The sequence below is a fragment of the Charadrius vociferus genome, unplaced genomic scaffold, assembly GCF_000708025.1.
Source record: "Charadrius vociferus isolate BGI_N301 unplaced genomic scaffold, ASM70802v2 scaffold720, whole genome shotgun sequence".
Lineage (NCBI taxonomy): Eukaryota > Metazoa > Chordata > Aves > Charadriiformes > Charadriidae > Charadrius > Charadrius vociferus.
The window spans coordinates 207,281-229,186 of NW_009646598.1; the positions used below are offsets into that span (position 1 = coordinate 207,281).

At 39.2% G+C, this 21,906-nt stretch overlaps 1 protein-coding gene across 1 annotated transcript in view; it reads right to left on the bottom strand.

Moving 5' to 3' along the window:
* The window catches only part of THSD7B (thrombospondin, type I, domain containing 7B), a 281,207-nt gene that overhangs the window by 191,256 nt on the left and 68,045 nt on the right, over positions 1 to 21,906 (bottom strand). Inside the window, exons 4-6 of the mRNA XM_009886664.1 lie at positions 19,564 to 19,733; positions 7,694 to 7,849; positions 5,764 to 5,961 (exon numbers count right to left, since the gene is read on the bottom strand). Coding sequence (XP_009884966.1) covers positions 5,764 to 5,961; positions 7,694 to 7,849; positions 19,564 to 19,733 — 524 coding nt within the window. The remainder of the gene's footprint in view (positions 1 to 5,763; positions 5,962 to 7,693; positions 7,850 to 19,563; positions 19,734 to 21,906) is intronic.

Here is a 21,906-nt window from a genome sequence, read left to right on the forward strand (position 1 = left end):
CGCTCTTCATATGATTTGTTTACTATCTTCATATGATTTGTTTACTGTCCTTAAAAAGAAAGGCTGTCCTCAAAAAGGAAGACAACCCCTCAATTTTAATTCCCACAAAACAAAGAAACCCTGATACCCAAGCTGGTGGAATAGAAAGGAGAATACTAGGCAGCTTTTGAGCTTTGATTAGATTCGTTAACTAGGAGTAGCGTAAAACTGCCTAAATCCAGCAAAATCACATTACCTTTGCATTAAACCTTGTTGCCGATCTGATAATTTCTGATTAAAACAATGAAGCCTTTGGGTATAAATTATTTCGTATGTTTTATTATTTAGACACTACGCTGTTCACTATCACAGAGAAATCATCTTTGTTACTAATCATTCTTCTGGCGGGAATCAGAACAAGCAGAAGCAAATTAATAAATGATGACATGGGAATTACAACAAAATGGATTGACGACTTGCGGGTATGATTCTGAATAATAACATTTTACAGTCTATTCAAGAGCGTTGCTAATAGGTGAGATTTAGTTTACAGTGTCGTCAGAAATTTTTGTAAAATGCTTGAAAAATGAATTGTTACTTTTTTGAGTCACAGTTGTTATTTCATGAATTTATTGTTGCACTTCCTTCTACCTACATTCTCAGGTTGTACTCCTCATCATAATCACTGCTCTGTTCACAAGCTACATGACTACAACGTGCATTTCTAAAAACCACAGTCTGGTTCATTATTTGTCTTGTTTCAATCTATTTTTCTATTATTAATATAGCCTAAAATAGATATGGAAAGTAACAACAAAAAGGGTTCCCAAATTCTGCCATCAGACTGAACCATTAACGTTTATACGGTAAATCCAGTTGTATTTCTTAGCATTTCAATCAAAAGACTGGGAAACTACCTATGAAGGCACACCAACTCCTCTTTGGACTGAACTTTTACCTGCTGACCCTGAGCCAAGTCCTGCTGTCTACTGTTATCTGCAGTTTTCTGCACGTCACTACAACATTGAATTCCCTTTGTCTCACCGTACTCAAAGTGCCTGCGCCTACCACAAAGACATAAGAAGAAGCAGAGCACACGAAAGATGATTTGATTTTGGTCACTGTCTTCAAAAAATGAAATGCAATACATTTTGGCTACTGTCCAATTGCATTTTGAAATGCAAAAGTTTTGACTGTCTTCATGGTTTTGTACCTACTGAGAAGCAATATTTAAGGAGAGCGAGTGAACTGGGAAGTTTTCAGTGTTATTTCCATCTAGTCAATGCGCAGTAATGTTTGTTAGTTCTAATCAAGACTGCCCAAATTCAAATGTCAAATACTTGCAACTATCTGATCAAGAATACATTAAAAACAGGAGATTATTCAATTCCTTGTTGAACAACCTAAACAACAACAACTCTGAGAAAAATCATAAATAAATCTTGGGTTGCCAGTGAATAAAAAAAAAGAGTTTTCAAATAAATTCTTTATCTGAATTATAGATCCATGTACCCCATGATACAGTTACATAATCCAATTTTTAGTATCATCATCCATTTTCCTGTATTATTCTTTTGGCTTCACAGACTTCACCAAAAGTATCCATTGTCCTTGGCAATATAGGTCTTTTCCCATTCTATGCATTACTTCATTTCATTTCTACACATTACTTAATTTCATTTGATTTATTACACTACTGTCTTCTGATGCCACAGAAGAGGCACACTCAAGGGATATGGACCAGACACGAAGAGCTTCTGCAAGCATCATATGCATGTTCAATAACTTATTAACAGACATTAGAGACACTACTAGGTGGGAGCAGACAGACACCTAACAATGACAAAATAATGAGGTGATTACGGTCTTCTCATTCTTCCTCATCTATGCTAGCTACTGCAAATTACAAATTACAGACTCCAGCTACTCTGTGAAAAAAATGCTGTGCATAGTATGTGCCCTGTGGAGGCCCCTTCATTATGGACCCCCTCCGTTAGCCTATTTAAGAAAAAAAAAGTCATTTCTGTGCCTCTAGACCAAGTGGAAGCAAGAGTGCTACACCACTGAAGTTCATAAAAGCCCTTACAAAGAGAGACTGCTTTGACATGGAAGTCTTCAGAAAAACCCCACAAACCAGAGTTGGACCCACATCTGACTCGGTCCTGAGCTCCAGCTCAGGCCAGCAGCAGTTTGTTACCTGGGTCAGTACCACAAAATATTCTTACCAGAAAGGGAATAAAAAAAAGCCAATACCAGGGGCTCACAAGGTGGAGTTTGAGTTGGAGAAAGAGGTTAAGTAGCCACTGCTCCTGGCTCCCCTCCCAAATGGGTTCCTCCCCACCCGCTACCATGGCATGGTCTGGCACCACGAGCATGCAAGAGACGTGGCACAGCAGAAAGACACTGGGGAGACCAGAAGTGGGACAGAGAAGGGCTAACACCTTGTTAACTTCACCCACTGCCTATCAATATGTATCGGAGACGAAGACGCAACTCCAAGCTCCACGTTGCAGGAGTGAAGTTTAGGCCAACAAGATCCCACAGGCTCTACTGGCAGCAGCAAAATCCCCTTTCATGGGAGGCAGGACTGAAAAACATGGCCAGTTCCCTCCCACTAAAGTCCATGTAATTAAAGCTCATTTTTGGCAAGGGAAAAAACAGTCTCCTCATGAAAAAGGCCTCAGGTCTCTGAGCCATGGAGAGCAGTATGTAACAGCCCGGCGTTACACAGCAGAGCACGGGGTAGCGAGGGATACGGCGTGTTTAGCCAAACTGTGGATGGAGGGAGAGGAGGAGACGCAGCTACTTTTAATTTCTGAAGAGAAGTGAACTATCACACTGCAACAAGATGACAACACCATGCCAAAAAGTCTGGCATTTATATGAAAATGAAGACGTCTCACAGGCAGGGATACACAGAAGACCCAAAGTATCCTAATCAACATACTCCAGGCCCAAATGAGCTGCTGTTAAGATGATGATATATTGGATTTTGTCATTTAACAGGGTCCAAAAAATGTACTTTTTTAATCCCTTTAGGCATTCAGTGGAAATACTGAGCAACAATGCCAGGCACGGATGACAGAATGACTGGATAAAAGACTGGATTTTAGGATACGGAGTTGAATTCTACAAAAGATGCTTAAGTAAATGAAAATACCAGCACGTAACGCAGCTACCCTAAATGCTTTCAGCAGTGCAGTTACTTGCACAGAATTTTGAGCTGAATAATGGTATGCATTAGTATAGGCCTTATGCTATTTTACCTGTAATTGATATGTCTCTCAGTTTCACACGACTCCCAGCTGGCTTCCCACCACCAACAAACCAGCTATTCCAGGCAAAACACTTCATGCAACTCTGCTTTTACTTTTTTTTTTTTTAACTTTTTTACTTTTTAACTTGTTTTGTTGTTTTATTCACTTTTTTAACTCCAGCTTTTATCCAAGAAAATAGATCACTTACTGCAATGGGAATTTAGTTAAGGGAGCATTACAGAAGGAAAGAAGTTTATAAACAAAGCAATTGATATTACTGGATTGACAGAAGAAACAACAAATTTACCTTTTTTTTCAACTTTGACTTTAAGGACTCTGCCAGTCCTATCCTGCTTGATCAAAAGATCAGAAAAGCTTAACAGTAGCATTAACCAGTGCTTCTCATCTGCCTAGTGATCTGGGTATTTCCTTCTGAAACCTTCTCAATTAGAACCGGACAACAATCACGTCTAGTGACAAAGTTTGCCTCAGGGTGGCAGGGTGGGAAGAATGTTCCAACTTTTATTTTCTTGGTAACTCGAACATGCACAAAGTAATTGAAATGAAAAGGATAGTGTGAGACTTCCAATATCTTGTTGAACAATTAAGTGAAGAAGAGACACTTCAAAGGCATGGTTTCTTAAGGATCATAGTGACAGAGAACAGTTTGATCAGAGATCAATGAGCATCTGCCATGTAATGTGCTTTCCTTCCAAGTCGCAAGTTGGTGCATAAAAATGGATGTTGGCACAGTTTTAACAGTGTGAAGTACATGGCGCTCCTTAGCAATACAAGACTCCATCTGCACACATCACTGCAGGACCAGACCCACAGTTATGATCGCACTTGGGAAGAGAGCACTCAGACCAAATTCAGAGTACATCTCAGCTATGTCATTTTATAACAGTTGCAGATTTTTTTTTGCCCCATTTTCACAAACTTACAAGAAAACCAGATATATTTTCAACGTACTTCAGGAGAACCTGTGCTCTTCAGAGAATCATAGAATCATAGAATGGTTTAGGTTGGAAAGGACCTTAAAGATCATCGAGTTCCAACCCCCCTGCCATGGGCAGGGACACCTCCCACTAGACCAGGTTGCCCAAGGCCACGTCCAGCCTGGCCTTGAACACCTCCAGGGATGGGGCCTCAACAACCTCTCTGGGCAACTTATGCCAGTGCCTTACCACCCTCAAAGTAAAAAACTTCTTCCTAATGTTGAATCTAAAACTGCTCTCTTCCAGCTTATAGCCATTCCCCCTCATCCTGTCACGACATGCCCTAGTAAAAAGTCCTTCCCCAGCTCTCCTGTAGGCCCTTTAGGTACTGGAAGGCCGCAATAAGATTTCCCCAGAGCCTTCTCTTCTCCAGGCTGAACAGCCCCAGCTCTCTCAGCCTCTCCTCATAGCAGAGGTGCTCCAGCCCTCAGATCATCCTCGTGGCCCTCCTCTGGACACGCTCCAGCAGGTCCATGTTTTTCTTATGTTGAGGACTCCAGAGCTGGATGCAGTACTCCAGGTGGGGTCTCACCAGAGTGGAGTAGAGGGGCAAGCAGACATCATTTCATTCTGTCATATTCTAATGCTTCATAAATGACACACTATTTTTAACCACTTGCAAATTAACCCCTCTTGTTATCAACTTGAAATTGTTTCCTGTGATGGGTCTAAGCACCACATAAAAGAAGTATTCTCTATTTCAGATATAACATCAGACTGTAAAGTTCCACAATTTTGCCACTTTTGAGATGATAGCACAGTCTCACTGTGACTAAGGACTGCAAAATCGTGCTCCATGTAATTGAATCTAAAGATCTGACAACACTGACCTTATCAAGAAATGAAACTTTTGGCTGAGGTTCAAACCATGCACGAGAAATAAGCTCTTGCTGGTTGTTTGTAAACGTCATATAAAAATGTACTTATTCATTATTAACAACTTGTAAACTGAACACACTGCAGGTCTCAAGCTGCTGCCAAGTAAAGTATTACTCAGTACAATCTTTCATTTACATCTAATTCTTGTATTAATTTTGGCAGCACAACCGAGCATCCCTTCTCATGATTATGAGAGGGTTATTGTAATGAGATAAATATGCAGACTGCACGCTAAAAACTGAGGATACAAGAAATGCTAAGGGCCAGATTAATTTTGTGAATGCCCATAGTGCCACTGGCCTCAGACACAGCCCTACTTTAGTACCAGATGTGCGAAAAAGAGGATTCTAGGGAGACCCAGGCCATTGCTATCCCACTTTTGTCATGATAAGGCCAGTGGTGACAACACATGACCTGTAGTGGTGAGGTAGCTCCTTTAGGATAAAATAGATAAAATAGCTCCGAGCACAATCCCAGGTAATATCAGCACAAAGATTTTTGTGAGCATCACAATCAACTCAAAAAACTGAAGTTTCATAAAAACCCAGTAAGGAGCTATTGTAAATAATCGCAATTGCTCTGCAGCAGAATGCCATTTCAGAAGGAGGCACAAAAAAACACGGGGCTTTTAAGACTATACCGTTACGCACCTTTCTTGTTCTTGCATACAGCTTTCAGCATGCGTTTTCCAGGTCCACATTTTCCATGGTCAGTCACACATACTCCTTCTGAAACGATCCACTCGTAACACAGCCGGTCTTCACAAGGAATAGATTCAATTAAATGTGGACAACCTGCTGGGGTGCCTACCGGGTCCACGACCACTTGCCTTTGTCTCATTCTAAAGCCTGGAAAAAGAGAAACTGAATTAACTGGACACCAGCAAAACATTATTTATACCAATAATCTAGTAGATTCCATGTGGAGTTACAGTCCACAGAGGACTATATAGGGCACCTGGAATTGAGTGATGTAAAGACAAACAAGAGCACGACACTTAGAAACTGAATTGATCAGGATGGCACTTGGTAGTAGGTGCCCACAGCCCAGGCATGCAAAACCTAATAGTGTGTAAAGAATTCCAACAACCCATATTTTTCACATTTCTTTTTCCTTTTCATCAACATAAGATAGAAATACACATGTCCAACTACAGGAATTTGCCACTGATGCGTATATTAATGTAAGAACAACATTAAGATAAAAAGAGAGAAACAGTCAAGGAGTTGAAGACATAAAGGACATCTATATTCTGCCTGGGAACCCACTAATGAAAAGACTTGTTTTGAGATACAGCAGAGCAGTTTACTAAGAAATTAGTATTCTACTTTATGAAGGTGTAAGGATTTCTGATACATAATGCATATCAGACCTCTCTGAAATGACATCCTATTAAATTGGAAGATTCAAATGTAAAGTGGAAGAAAAAGGTTACAGAAATAATGAAAGAATTGATTACATAATCTACCTCCTTCTGAATAAAACCAAAAGTCATGTTGCTATATGAAATGCAGAACTAATACGCAAGAATCTTTCAGCATGTTTTGTTATGTAAATGACACAGAATGCTAAGAAAGGCAGAAAAAAAATACACGGTGGTCTTTCCTACAACAGCCTCAAAGAAGGGGCAAATATACAGCATTAGTGGAGGCACATGGAAATGCCTTGGCTATGAAACAGAACAGAAAATAGAAAATAAAACATTTCAGAGAATATAATAGCCCAAACTTCCACCGTTCTCAAACCAGCAAAAAGAAATCATTCAAAACAACTTAAAAATTAAATGGTTTTGCAAACCTTCATGTTTAACCATATCATTTTTATTATTTATTTTTTAATTTGAAAAATTCTGACCAGCTCCAATCCCTTCAAAAACTTGTGCTGTTTTTTCTGGAAAGTGTAATTTCCAAACAATAATATTCATTCCCTTACGTGAACTCCAACAGTCGTCTTTTCAGCTTAGCGCCTTACGAAAGGCTCTGCGATGCATCTCAAAGCGTTGCAGCAGCAAACATGTACATTAGTCAGTTAAGATCCAGGGGGGTGAAATTCTATTTGCATACTCTTCTTCCAGGAATTTAAACCGAACCCAGAACAATGAAAGCAATCTCTCGGGTCAGTCTAACTCCCAGATGTGGGATACACCTCAGCCCTGACTCCCTCCTGCCTCACGCAAGCATTGCCATGGCATCCAGGCATGCAGCAGGACTTCCAGGGGGGACCAGAGCGGGACAGCCTGGCACTACAGAGGTCTGCAGCTGCTATCCCAAGAAATCCTCCTTTTCTCCAAGTTCAGTGCAGGATAAAAGGATCTGAATTGGGCTGAAAATCTTATCTTTTTTTTTTTTTTTCCTTCTCCAAAGAATAACTGCAAAAAGCTTTCAAAGGTCATATTCCACTCCTGCACGCACATCTAAGAGCTTCACCCTATGTTAGATTAATTTAAAAAAAAAAAAAAAATTACATTAAGCTCCCAATGCAGAATTTGACACCACTGCTTTTGCCATCTTATCATAATATTCCATTACCCGCTTTAGATCCCCCGATGCTGCAAAAGTGATGCGTAAGAGCAGCCATTACCTCTTCTTCCGTGGTGCTCCTGGCAGTTCTCGTGAAGGCAGGGGCCCCACGCCGACCAGGCAGACACCACGCACTCGGACCGGCACGGCACATTACACAGCTGGGAGGCGGAGGGAGCAGGACCCAGGCAAAGCTTCCCATCAACCGGTCTAGTAACTAAGAGGAAAAAAAAAAAAAGAAAGAAAAAAAAGAAAAGCAGGGCTGTGACTTTGCACTGACGAAGGCACAGAGCTCTGCAGTTCACTGCTGGCCTTAAGTTTTCCAGAACGCACCAAAATCCAGTGCTTTTTTAGGGTCTTATCTCCCAGAGCAAAAAGTTAATCCTCTGTTCAGCAAGGCATGTAAAGTTTTATCTAAATCGTCCATATCCGGCCAGCCAATTAAGACTATGGCAAGCAGGTGCTTTAATAACAAAGTCAATGCTGATCTTCTACAATGCTGGAGCAACAACCTACAATCTAATCCCCCACATTTATGGCCAAGGAGGCCTCTTTACACCGTACTGAAGAGAAAGATGCCTAAGAAGAGAATCTGAAAAGCTGATGCTGCAATTAGGAGCCAGGCAGAGGCAGGTGACAAAAGCCTGAGCACAGGGGACCATCCCCACATTCATGCCCTTCAAGGGCACTGCCCCCTCTATAGGTTGCAGGATCCAGAACTTTGGATTTTCTTCATCTACTTTAAATAGAACTGAGCAGAGGTCATGGTTTCCTCTACGCAGACATACACAGAAAGCATCTTTCCTGCCTGGGAGGTGAGATGTTTTCTTGAGTTGCCTGCACCCAAGGCAGGCATGGATCTCCAAACCTCTTCATCTATGAGATGAGCTGACCCCAAACTCTGCCAAAGTACCAGTTTAGTTGATGCTGACAATAAATTTGGAAAGCTGATTCTCTTTGTATTTTCATTTATCATAAGAGATTTCTAGTTTCAATTAACTTCTCTCGCCTTTTTATTTGGGGCAGAGGGAGTAAGGATAAGAAGGGGAAAGACTCTTAAATCTATCTTCTGAGTCATTATATGATATTGCATTTTAATTACATTATGGGCTGAATTTGGCCATCCCTTTAGATAAATCAATATCAAAGCAGTCTTTCAAAAGGCAAAGGCTTGTTTGAGTTTACTCTGCCATGGTATTACCAAGACTTCATTAATTTTTATAGCTACTGAGTTTGCTTTATCCTCATTTTTATTTTTAATGTCTACTTTCCTTTGCTTCCATGCATGGAATTTACTTTAAAAGAATTTATAAAAATATGCCCAGTATATGAGTGATCTTTTATTTTGCTGATATTTTACCATTTTCTTTAAAATGATTCATTTGAAGAAAAGCACTACTTTTTTTTTTTTTAAACACAAGATTTCAGTGCTCAAAATCCCAGTAAATTTTCATTTGCGCGTCCTGAAGCTGAGACTTAAGACCAATGTCAGTGCTTATGATTCCAGCTCATCAGAGTAACAGGATTCAACAACAGCTGTGATTTAATTCTGACCTGAAAGATAATGTTAGTAAAAAAGACCATTTTCTGAATGATTTCTGAGACACTGTAAGGTCTTTGACATGTTCACTTAGAGATTACAACAAGGTGGCATAAATCCAATTCACCTGAATGCAAACATAAACAGACCTTTTCTAGAGACCTTGCAAGTGAAGTGACAGACAGAATGAGATAAATATTAGAGTTTTAAGGATAAGAGTATTTATTTTACCAAGAAGTCTCATGCATGGCTTAACCTGCCTTTCAGCATCAAGCTCTGCAAAACTGTGTCATTTTTTGAGAGTTCGCTTGAAGAAATGAAAGGAAATAAAATTGAGTGCAGACGGTCAACGCAAGGAATAAAGTCCAGTCCTACTCTGCTCTAACTCAAGGCGTCGTTGTTAGCAATGGCTCTTTCGTCCTCACCAATTTTTAGATTGTTTCTATATTGCAATTTAACTACTTAAATGTGGAAGCCACTAGATAAAGCAGGTTGGCTCTTCTGCCTTGAAAACTAACCAGCTGCAACCAGTGGTGCTGAGCGTATTTTAAATTGATTTGGGGTAAAAGAAAAACAAGAAAAATTGATTACAAAAAGTCAAAGAGGCAGGTTTTTGTTTGTAGGCTGAGCCTACCAGCCATCCCAGACTCATGGAAGACTCCTTCCTATCCTGGAGGAAATCCCTGCCTTCCTCTCCCTGCCAACCACCTTCCTGCTCCTCTTCCTCCCTCGGGCCGATGCCCTATTTAATTCTAGCACTGGGAGCTCTTTTCCCAGGACCAATATCCTGCTTGTCATTGGAATAAGACTGCTTGTTTACTCACTTCCTGAAGTAACTCTGTATATTCTGTAAAATGTAAATCAGAAAATACACAGACTATTCTAATCAAATATCCAAATATATTCTAGGCCTGTGCCAGCTTATACTCACTCTACACTGGCTACAATCCCCCAGTGAAAGTCTTCAGGAATAAGACAAGAACAAAAAGAAACAAGCAGCATTAATAAACGCACACACAATAGCATCCTTTTCCAAAACCAGGAGGGTATAAAGAGCCACAATTTCCAGCACAATAGCCAGAGTGACTGGATGGACCAGCGGGGTCCTCTATAAAAGAGTTTCATCCCTTCTTCAGCCATTTGATTGACAACTCTGATTTCCATCAGTTTTGTTTAAAAGCTTGATATAATTTTCTATTGCTATTCTTTCTATTCTTTCATACTCTAATAAATACCTTTTTTTTTTTTTTTTAATGAACTACAAGGTGGGTTTTTTCTGTGAATCTTTTAAATACCAAAATTCTCACACACACCAGCCTCCAAAGTGGTGCAGATAGCCTGGCTGGAGATGCCCTGTTCAGGACAAAAACCTCACATAATGCGTATGATAAATGAATGCAGCTGCTAGGACTGTCTTTACATACTGGACAACCTTCTGATTTTGCTCAATAATTGACTTTGTAATGGCATTTTTTTTACATTCATATAGAAAAAGTGCTTTTTGTGCAATTATTTTCCTTGGAAAACTTATTAGCCACTTTTTGAGGGGAAGGGGAAGGCAGAAGCCAGGGAGGAGAAGAGTGAGAGGGGGAGGCAATATCTCTGATTCAAGTAGCAGCTTATTTATTACGCTTGTTCGTACCTTTTAAAATCCTGTGTTCTTCCCAATCTATAGAACAAACTTGAAAAAGCAATCAACTACTAATCTGGGAGCCTCTGAAACATTGCACATTTCTATAGCTGTTATATTGAATCTATCCTTTATAAATGTGACTACAGCTGTTCCCAGCACCAGTGTCTGCCTCAAGTTTGAATTTTACTATTTGCCGTTATTTTCAGGTTATTGCTACCAGCAGGAGATAATAAATTGGGTTCTAAAGTATCTTGTTTCCCCTATATATTTTTACTGAGGTAGTGATTTGGAGGAAGAGTGGAAGAGGAAATCAGCTCTGATATGATTATTTCCATAATGTAATTTTAAGCCAATAAATAAATTATCTGTGAATATAGTCATACAGACACATACTTGCAGGCATACATACCAATACTATACTAAGAAGTAATGATGACCAGACAGAGAGAAAAATGTACAGGACAAATGTAAGGCATTTGGGCTGCAGTGATTCCTTTCAAATTTAGTTTTTCAATTCCTCGGGAGGTAAATAACACTTTTTTTTTTTTTTTCCTGGACCTTTACTTCATTTCCCTTTTACAGTGAAAAAACAACTATTTCTGATATTAACACCTAAATGAGACATTTGTAAATATCACTAGCATATCTGGAATACACGCAAAGAATATCAGGACTGTCTCTTATATACTGGTGCAGCCATATTTTAGCTAATATTCAGTTCTCAAGGCAATAAATCCAGATGCTTACCATATATTTTGGCAAAATTAAGCCAAATTAATGATTGCCAGGGGACAAGAAAGGGACGGCATATCGTTGCAAAAGTTCTTACTGCCTTTGCCAGGACTTATAAACCAAAGACACTTGGATCAATACAAAGGGAAATTACTTGAGAAAATAACAAAGGAATGAGTTGTGTTATAAAAACACCTACATGTGTAAAACATAATAGGGATAAACCCAGCACAACACTTGTAAGTAATTTCTCTAACCTGAAAGACTTGTTTTTATAGCAAAAACAAAAGATTAGACAAAGAAGAAGTAGTGAATGTAATTTAACTAGCCTGGAAATGGCACCAACCCTAGTCCGGTGCATCCTTCCATTAAAAAGCCTAATGCACCCCATGCCTGATGGAAAAGGGTGCCTTTATGCTTTTAAGCAGAATCAATTAGTTTTAAAGCCACAAGGCACAAAGTTGAAGTCCTATTTTCAATTAAAATCTATTTAATAGACAAGAAACAAAAAAGTATGAATAGAAGGCTAATCACAGCATGAAAGAGGGTTAATAGCGGATTGCCAAGAGCAACAACGGTTTAATGTATTTCAGAACAATAAAGATCCTCGCAATTTTGTTAAAGTGACACAGACTATTAGCACTCTGTGGAATAAAAAGTTTCCCTGCGTCCACATCCTCTGCTGTACAACAGCATGCTGATCCCTACTGGGATATTGTGTTGTCTCACTACAGTAGGATTTGTAGAGATTCTCGACAGAAACCGCAGGTCTGGCAAAAATTCAGACCAAACACGGGGCTTCCCACCACCAGTCACACAACTCAGCAGACCAGAGGTGACAAGTCATTAAGAGCGTCCAGGAAAAACAGTGGAGGCAACAGGGATGCTGGGATGCCAGTGAAGGCAATGATGGGAAGGAAAAAGGGATTCTCCGGGGTGTTTGAGCCTTGTTGGCTGTTATCCGAAAAAGGCCACCAGATGCTGGAAATCACTGGGACAGACCATCAGAGAGCGTGAGAGAAGCCACAAGGAAAACAGAGAAGAAAACCCAAAGGTGGGGATATACTTCACGAAAGCCTCACGGAGTGTGAACTTTCCCCATTGTGAAGTTTAGCATTCGTTCAACAGGAAGGAGCACCAAGGAGCCGAAATCTGTTCTGTGAATGCCACATGACTGCAGGAGTCCTGGTACCATGAGAAAAGCCCTATTCTGGATGTCTCTATGATACTGGGACACGGTACAGGTGGCCCAGAGCTAAGCTAGTGACATCCTAAGCTAGTCCACTCACGGCGTGGCTGCGCCAGCTTGGATCTGGAAAGCAGCAGGGCTGTTCCACGCACAGCTGGCCCAAGTTCAGAAGCTCGATTTATCTAAAATCCCTCCTGTTCCAGGACCAGACCAGTAACCACGGGCTTCATTATCTCTCCCCAGTGTCCCAGTTTGTGGAATAGCCTCGGACGTACAAATCCTTTTATTTTTTCATCTGACTCAACATTATTGTTTGAACACAGTGCAGCTCCCCATCCTCATATCAACAACAGGACAAAATTACGTAGAACATACCATCACTGCTTTGAATAAAATTAATCCGGTCCCAGTGGCAGGAAATAATGACAAAAATACAAATGCAATAAAAATCTTAGCTTTCAAAGACAAAACCCTGAACCAAAACATAGCATCTCACGTGTGAACTGACTGGGCAGCATATAATTTGCTGTGTATCAAAGGCAGTTGTATAAATAAAAGTATTTATAAACAGACAAATATTTCATGGTCATATCAAATAGCTTGTTGACAAAAAAAAAGGCATATTCTTTATAAGGCACCTTTTAAGAAGGCACATTTCATTCACTGTCAAGGTCTTTTATACATTATTCTCTTCATTTTACTTTAATTAGTTTCTAGACATGAAAGAACTGAAAATATTACACCTCTAAAAGACATTAGGGAAAATAACATTTTCCCTAATAGATTCAAACTAAAATTTTTGAAATACACATTTAACCACTACTGTCAAGCACTGCAACGATCTGAATAAAATCATTTCCTCTCTTGCTTCTACAGGGTTTCCCCTGAAGAAGCCAGCTGTTACATATTTATTTTTCCATTATGTGAGTTGTATCTCGTAAATTCTGCTCAGCGTTTGGTGAGCTTACAGATCAATAACTCGGCATCCCAGCAATATAAATCTGATGCAGGCTTGCCTGAATATATTTTACACTTCAGAGGTGTATTTCTCATCTTTTCAGGCCAGTTCAGTCACTCCGATGATAAATAACAAGTTTGGGATGAGGGGGATCCTTAGCGGGGGTTTCTTCCACCTGAGAACATGGCTTCTGTGATTCAGGTCAACCAAGCACAGGCTGGATGCTCCTGTTGCTATACCACGATCCAGTCGAACAAAGCTTTTTCCATACCACTGCTGACCATCAGTTCTCTCCCCGCTGTGGTCCTAGTCAAGTTTTCTCATTACCAATATATTCTAACCTGCTCCTTTTCAATTTCATCAACCAGACAAGGACAACAGGATTTAAACATCAAAGTCCCTAAATTCTAATTTCCGTAGAGTAAATCAATCTTCTCATTCCTGCAGCTTCACCAGCATAAATTTGAAAAAAAAAACAGCATGCCTTTAATATAGGACTCGTACTCCACAAGGCGTTCATATTCATTCCAACGGTGCATATCCCGTGCCAACTCCTACAGGCAGCTTATCTCCATCAACACAGTCTCTTCCCAATAAATATGCAGGATGGTAACAGCCATAAATGACAACAACCTGCACAACCAACTTACTATTTCTAAGGAGTCGGACCTGGTGGCTCATAAGACAGCTCGCACCCAAAGGGCTGGTGGCACATTCAAACAGGACTCTTCGTTGGTATTTCTCCCTTCCTGAAAGTACTTCCACAGTTTATTGAACAGATGCCACACGTACCAATTTGAAACACTAATCCCCCAGAAGACACGTATTGGAAGATCATGATTCAGCGCAGAACAAAGAACTTGCAGAGGAAAAAAAAAAAAAAACCCCAAAACGTGGCACTGTCATTAGGAAACAGCACACAGAGCAAAGAAGGCAAAAACGCATATTTTAGAGCTAAAAAAGACAAGCGGGCAGAAAGAAAGGGATGAGAATAAATATAGAATAATACAAGATGTGAATGAAAGGAGTCCTCAAATTCATCTCTGTGCAACTCCAAAGAGGCACTAAGTTCTGGAAAATAAAATACAGTGCCAAAACAACTCCCATATAGGAATTAAGAATAGTCTGAAAAGTTTAGTCATCAGATAAGAAAGGATTAGACATTTCTGTCTATCAGAAGTAGGGAGAAAGCGCGGTATTTTGTGGAAAACAAGAAAGGATAAAGGCTATAAAGTTATCATTTTGAGACTTGTATAAGTAGAACTTAGATGAAAGTGCAGGAGAACACTTCCACTTTCAGACCATTTGGGGATTCTGTCAGTAGAGTGGTTTGCAAGACAAAAATACATAAGGGAATACACACAGGGATGGATCACAAAGTAACCATTAGACCTGAAAAGGTACTTGAGTATTTACTAAGTCCTGAATTGTATACAGACTAAAGGAGTTTTTGCCGCTACAGCCAATTACATGCAAGTTTATTAAAAAAAATCTGATGTAAGTTGAACCAGGTGGAATTGCAACCTAAAAATAAAACAAAAATGGGTATAGGCTGGTGAACTACAGTGGAAAAAGTAAGTCAAGAAACTATGTCTACTAACAGGTGAGGGCTGAATATCTCTCAAAGGAAAGAGGGGTATAAAACTAATAGAAACTTCTGCAAGAAACAGTTTTTCAGAGTAACACTAAAAGGTGTCTAAGAATAACGAAGGTGCAACTACTTCATATACCTGCTATTGAAATCCAAGTTCAAATAAAAACAAATATATGGAGACAAATATGACGGAAACACTCATTAAGCAAAAAAATTATAAACAAAACTTTAGAGCCTTGTACAGGTATGAGAATTTAATGTGGATTTTCAGATGGAAAATAACAAAGATTAAGAAGATACGAAACTGCATTGATTTGCTGGTGAGATGGTAATAAGAGATACATTTTATTAGCCAAGTTTACTACACCGGGCAAACAATAAAGAAGATTCAAGGAAGAACAGCATTTCACAAAGGTCTTTTCAGTCCTATAATTAATACTTAAGCAGACAGACTCAAAAAAAAAAAAAAAAAATTATAAGAAAATTCTGAAAGCGAGAGGTAAATTGGATCTCATTCAAACAAGTAGAAAAGAAAAAACGTCAAGATATATAAGGCACAAATTTTATGAAAGAATGACAGGGCAGGCAGATCCCTAGTTAGAAAGCTACAAAAAACATGGAGAGAACAGCAATCCCAGTCACTAGGGAGAGCAGGTAACTAGTTCAGATAAGAGAGGAGATGCTTCTGGAGAATTTTATAAAGGATGCCAGCCCCCAGACTACTGATTAAGAGTTATAGTCTCTAGATAAATCCAAAAACCATAATTCAATAAGAAAAAAAAGCATACTCCCTGGCCTTCAGGAGAGAAGTTAAAAAATTCCTGAGGAAGAAGATTAAATGTAGGAACCTCATATGTTTACTAACTGTTTGAACATAAACACAGACACCATTTCCTGACTCTAAGAGGAATTTTATTTCCCATATTATTGGACTTATTCATTGTGATTCAGAGCAGAGCCATATTGCCAAACAAGGAGAAAGATTTCACAAACTGATCATTGCATAATATTCTTCCATATTTTTACCAAATGCCTTTTTTGCTGGTATACTAGGGATTGTTAGTTAGTGGTGTTCGCCCAGATTAATTAAAATATATTGTGGGAAAACACATTTCAGATAACATTTTACAAAATCAACAGTCACAAAATCTTACCTCAATCCAGAAAAGCTCACTTACAAAAGAGAAGAAAATACACGTGTCCCACGTTAGAAGTGTCTGGCTTTGAAAATAAGTTGAGGATCTGCATTTCTGCTTTATTTCAAAGAGCTTCCACAGAAGTGAACAGATTTACATTAGGAAAGAGGTATGAAGAGGGGTAACCACTATCGCGTCTACAGTTTGTTCCAGACGTGGGACATCCAGGCACACGGATCCGGGAGTATCCAGAGATGAAGGGCAGAAAGGGCAGATCGGAGCTGTACCATAGGTACCTCACTTGCATATTCTATGCTACTTTTTGGGCAAAATTTGTCTCCTCCTTAAAAGCAACATCATTTCAAACATGTAGATGTGCTGCTTCCATCTCTGGATATCAAAAGAATAATGATAAACTTGAAGCATTAGCTGACCACCTCTGTGAAAATTAAACATTATAAACTTAAATGTGTTACAATTCAATGAGATACTTAAAGAAAAAAACACAAGGATCTGTTTAAAGCGAATTATGTTAAAGTTCAGTCTAAATTAACAAAAGCCTAACTGAATAGAGATGTGGATTCCTTGGACAAAATAGCTAACATCAAAAATAGCGTAGTCTCTTAACTTAAATACCTATGCATTGCCTTACCTCCATACACAGAAATACAGGTATCTGAATGACACAACACTTTCCACATTTATCAAGTGTTCCTTGCCAGCTTCATCAAGATGCAAGAGTCTCAGAATGCAAGAATATTACAAAGGACTTCAAGTACTTGAAGACCTTCTTCTTCCAAATATTGATCACCCATGTTAAAAGTATGGACTTCCTCCTTAAGGCCTAAAAATATATATAACTTCACTTGGATCAAGACAGAGGTTTCTTAGTTAGGTCACCTCTTGGCTAGAAAGATATGAAATCTCATCAATGCATTTCTGAAAGTAATACCCGAGTGAAAGTTTTCCATTTCCAGTATCTTCAAGTTGGAATTTTATAATCAAAATATAGAAAGATTTCATCAGACTTAACCTTCTGAATAACTGATATATAGAGACTCATGAAAACAGGGGTTCCCTTTCTAAATATAAACATTTTAATAAAAGAAGAAATAGATGGGAAAACTAAGCAAATGAAAAATGGGAAAGATATCCTTGGGGGATAAAAGAGCTTTGAGCAATATGTACAAATACATCACAGATGGTACCTGTCTCCAACCAGGATTCAACATATTTTATCCAAGAAGGCTCTTGGAGAGACCACGGGACAAAAATCTTCTTTCACATATGTCATTGGGCCTAGGTCCAAATTCTCTTTGGAAGTAACCAAAAGAATAACAACTGTGATGGATGGTAATATGCTATTAGACTCGCTTGTTTGATTCCTGAATGATCCCTTTAAGGACACTCCAGAAGTGAAGAAAGAAAAATTACTGTAGTTTTGATGATAGCAATTAGACACTGTATTTGCTGATACATCGAAGGATCCTCATCTCCCCATCACTGAAAAAACGGTACAATATGAGATGCCCCAGTGATGAATAAAATTATTCTATCAGTTCAGACAGCCAGAAGAGAGGCCAGAAAATATGTCATTCTTTATTTATTCAATGAACAATAATTGATCAGTCAGTAAATGAGACACATTGAATATTACTGGATAGGGAGGGATTACAGGGAAAACTTTCCCTCTTTCTATTTGCATGTGGCCATGTTGACAGTAGATGGGCTTCTCACTTTGGAATGACTACTGTAAATCTGCACTACTGCCTTGGAACGGCAGTAATAATTCATACCTGGTACAATTGCTCTACATGTTTGGTTTCTTTAGTTGCCTATATGAAAACTTTTTGGTTTTAAAAACCAAAAGGTTAGAACTGTAAAAACAAGGAAGAGGTATCCCAGTGTTTTCTTTTTGATGAGGGAAGAGCTTGCAATTTTTACACTGAACTGAACTTTTAACAAGGGGAAAACCTGCAGGCGATCACACACTGGATATATAGCACCAATGCTGTTACAAATTATGTTGGTCTAAGGGTTCCAGATGCACTCCTCTAATCTTCTTGAGTAATTCACAATACTGAAAAGGAATAAGGCAGCATGAATGAAGTCAGTTAAAGCTTCCTGCTCGCCGATTTGCCATACAGTGGCTGCACGGACCACAGAAGCGGACAGAAGGATGAAGACAGACAAGAAATGTTATACACCTCTCATCAACAGCACTTTTCTTACTTTGAAGGTCACGTGCACTGCATACTTGTGCAGAACAACAGAGGGGAGATTGTGTTGGGAGAGGAAGGTAGTGCCAGATGTTTGGGAGAGGTGAAGCAGCAACTATGCATGGACTGAGCACAGATTAAAACACGTCTGGTTTTTTATAACCTCAGAGTCTGTGCGGGATACTAGGACACACTGGGTGTCCAGGAAACATTTGCTTTGCCTTTGTAAGTAAATAAATCTAAGATATGATATTGTGTTCTTATTATCTTACATCTGTGCTCAAAAACATATTCTGCAAGAGCACTACATAGAGTAAATAAAACAGCCTAAGATGAATTATTCATCGTGATTCTGTATCTACTCATTATTCTTCTAAAAGAAAGATAACTCACTTCCAGAGTCCAAAAAATGTCTGTCTGCTCAGAAGTTGTGACAATATTATTTTTGCTTTCCCCTTCAAATCACAAGAAAGATTGTGTATCAATCTGAAGCAGAGGCTAAAGCCATACCCAGAATGGAGTGTGACATCTTTTTTTATACTCTAAACCAGGACTACAACCACAAATAAATGGAATCAGCTACCAAGGGGATGGGCTACCTCTTATATGAGAGAGGAAGAAAACTCAACTCCAAGCAAAATTTAGCTCTTTCATCCTTTGAAACCCTCCCATACAAGTACACCTACAGAGCTGGCATCAGTTCACTCCGTAAGACCGTGGCTCCTGGCAGTTCCTCAGGACCCTGAGGACCATGCCCCTCCTGCTCCTTGTGATGCTGAATAACACCTCCCTATGTAAGCATGGCTGCAATGAGGCCATCAGCTAGCCAAAGTCTACTAATGACTGTATGCTATCTTTTTTTTTCCTCCCACGTTTCTCTTACTCATATCTCCTTGGGCTGGACAATTCAGAATGACCCTACACACGTACCTTCCTTCAGTCGGTGCATCCCAATTTCTACGGTGATTTGGACGCAGTAGACCTCCCGGGTTTGTATGCCACCTCCACAAAGGCCTACGTGCTTGTGATGGTAAGCGTCCTGCTGGTCAAGGAGGAGAGACACTTGGCAAGTTTTCCATTCAGAAGTCCTCCAGGCAAACCTTTGGAAATAAAAGAGACCAGGTAAAACAAGTTTTTGAAAAGACTGTGTCTGAGGAAGTGGTACTTTATTAGATGACAAAATACAATCGGTTTACTCTTTACAGCAGCATTTCCCAGTTCAAAACAGGGAATGTTCTGAAACATTTTGAATGTTAAATTTACAAAGGTTAAGTATTTGCCATTTGCCTGGAGTACTTGTGCAAAATTTTTCACATAGCACTAATCTCCAAAGCCTTCTGAAACACTAAATCATCCTGACAAACCCTTTGAGCAGGGTGCAAAGAAGGAATGAAGATTAAGAGGTTCGAATAAGTGCGAAAACTAGTTTTCAAACATGTGGCTGAAACCGCTACACCAACTCTCTATGCCAAGAGCTGAATGCCTCACTCTGAAATGCACTTAATAGCCAAAACCCTGCATACATCAACAAAGCTCCAAGCACCAGGCGGCTTTTCTACAGGTGACAGCTTTATAAACTCCTAGGGCACTACCAATTTCTTCAAGGGATTGGCTAAAGTAACTCACGTTCTCTCATTTTAGTTTCCAGAAGTTGTGATACACAGCAGGCTCTAGCTAAAAACATTTTTATTCTATATTCAGTTCACACCTAAAGAGCATTAATGGTTTTCAAGGAATGATAATGTTCTTGGGTACAGATATGTGAACGCTGTACAGACAATCGTCATTGGTATGTACCAGCTTAAATGCCAGGAAGAACTTCTCAAAACTATAGGGAAAACAGTATTGTGTATCAGTGGAAAGCAAAAATTATTTCCCCATCATGTCTGAAAATGCAGGGCATATTTCTAATACAACCATTTTCACAGGCATAATTCATTTTGATTCACAGGTCACAGTATCAGTGAAGTAAATAAGAGCCTGAAGTCTTTCTTCAGCTTCCCAAACACAAATCTGAGGCAATATTGTTTTTATAACCAATCTGTTCACACTTCTGCTGCGTTATTTCTTTGCTCCTCTAAATTTCATCGTTTACTTTTTCCATACAATCTTCGTCGGTTTTATGTAATGTAAACTATGTAAAATAATTTCCTTCTTTTATCCTCCAGATAAATGCTCTCTCCTCTCACAGCAGATCCACAGTTGTTAAAACGATGTATATTTGTTAACCTGCTGACTGATCCCTCTAAGCCGAAGCGCAATGGGGCACCTCTGTAGAAAAAGCCCTCCACGTTGTAATTCTGTGTATTCTCCATAGCGAATATCTGTTCCCTGACTACAGCTATGGCAAGGAAACAGGTATCTCAAAATTATATGAAAAATAAATTCATTAGTTTGACTGAGCACACTTCCATGTTCTCTTAACTTCTTATGTTGTAAATATGGGCATAAGAATGATTTCCAGCCACTTATGAATTTTGTGCCTTACTCATGGAAAACATTTGTGAATACTGCCAATTACCTTTAATTTACAGGTGCCTTTCAGATGAGCTGTCATGCTCTCTTAAATAATATACAGTAGGATGTGTAAATCTGGATACACTCACAGGGTTTATTACCAACAGAGAAAAAAAATAAAGAATACACTTTTCACATGACAAGTATGAAATACTTGAACTCCCACAACATATAAAGCACAACCATTATTTTTTTTTCTTCTATTAGTTTCTTCTGGGAATTCCTAATCACCTTTCTTGGGCCTGCAGTGTTAAACGCAGCCTTTCCCTTACAATAAAGGCAATGAAAAGTGCTCTTCATCAAACACCGGGTGAAGAGAATTCCTCCTCCACACCACTTCAGGACATTGTGCTCTTCAGGTCTACGCTTTCAAAACTAGAAGCTTACACACACATCTTTCCACAGCCATGGAAAATTGGTTTAGGGAAGTATTTTTTAAATCAATATTTGACTAAAAAAAAAACCTCTTAAAACAATAATTGACTGAAGAAAAACTGATTATCAATATCTGGCTAGGTAGTCAGCTGTGAATGCTGGCTCCTAAAGACTCATCATTTCCAGAGTTGCGAGCACCGGCTTCTCCTATTGAGCGTGAGCTGTGGGAGTTAACACCTATGAAAATTAGGCCATCAGTGATTAAAATTATGCAAAATAACTAAATCCAAGCTCAGAGATAATTAAACTTCATCAGCCCCTGAATCTAAAAAAAAATCCCTTTAGATATTTTCACAGAGTAACTGGATACTGTGCTACCCT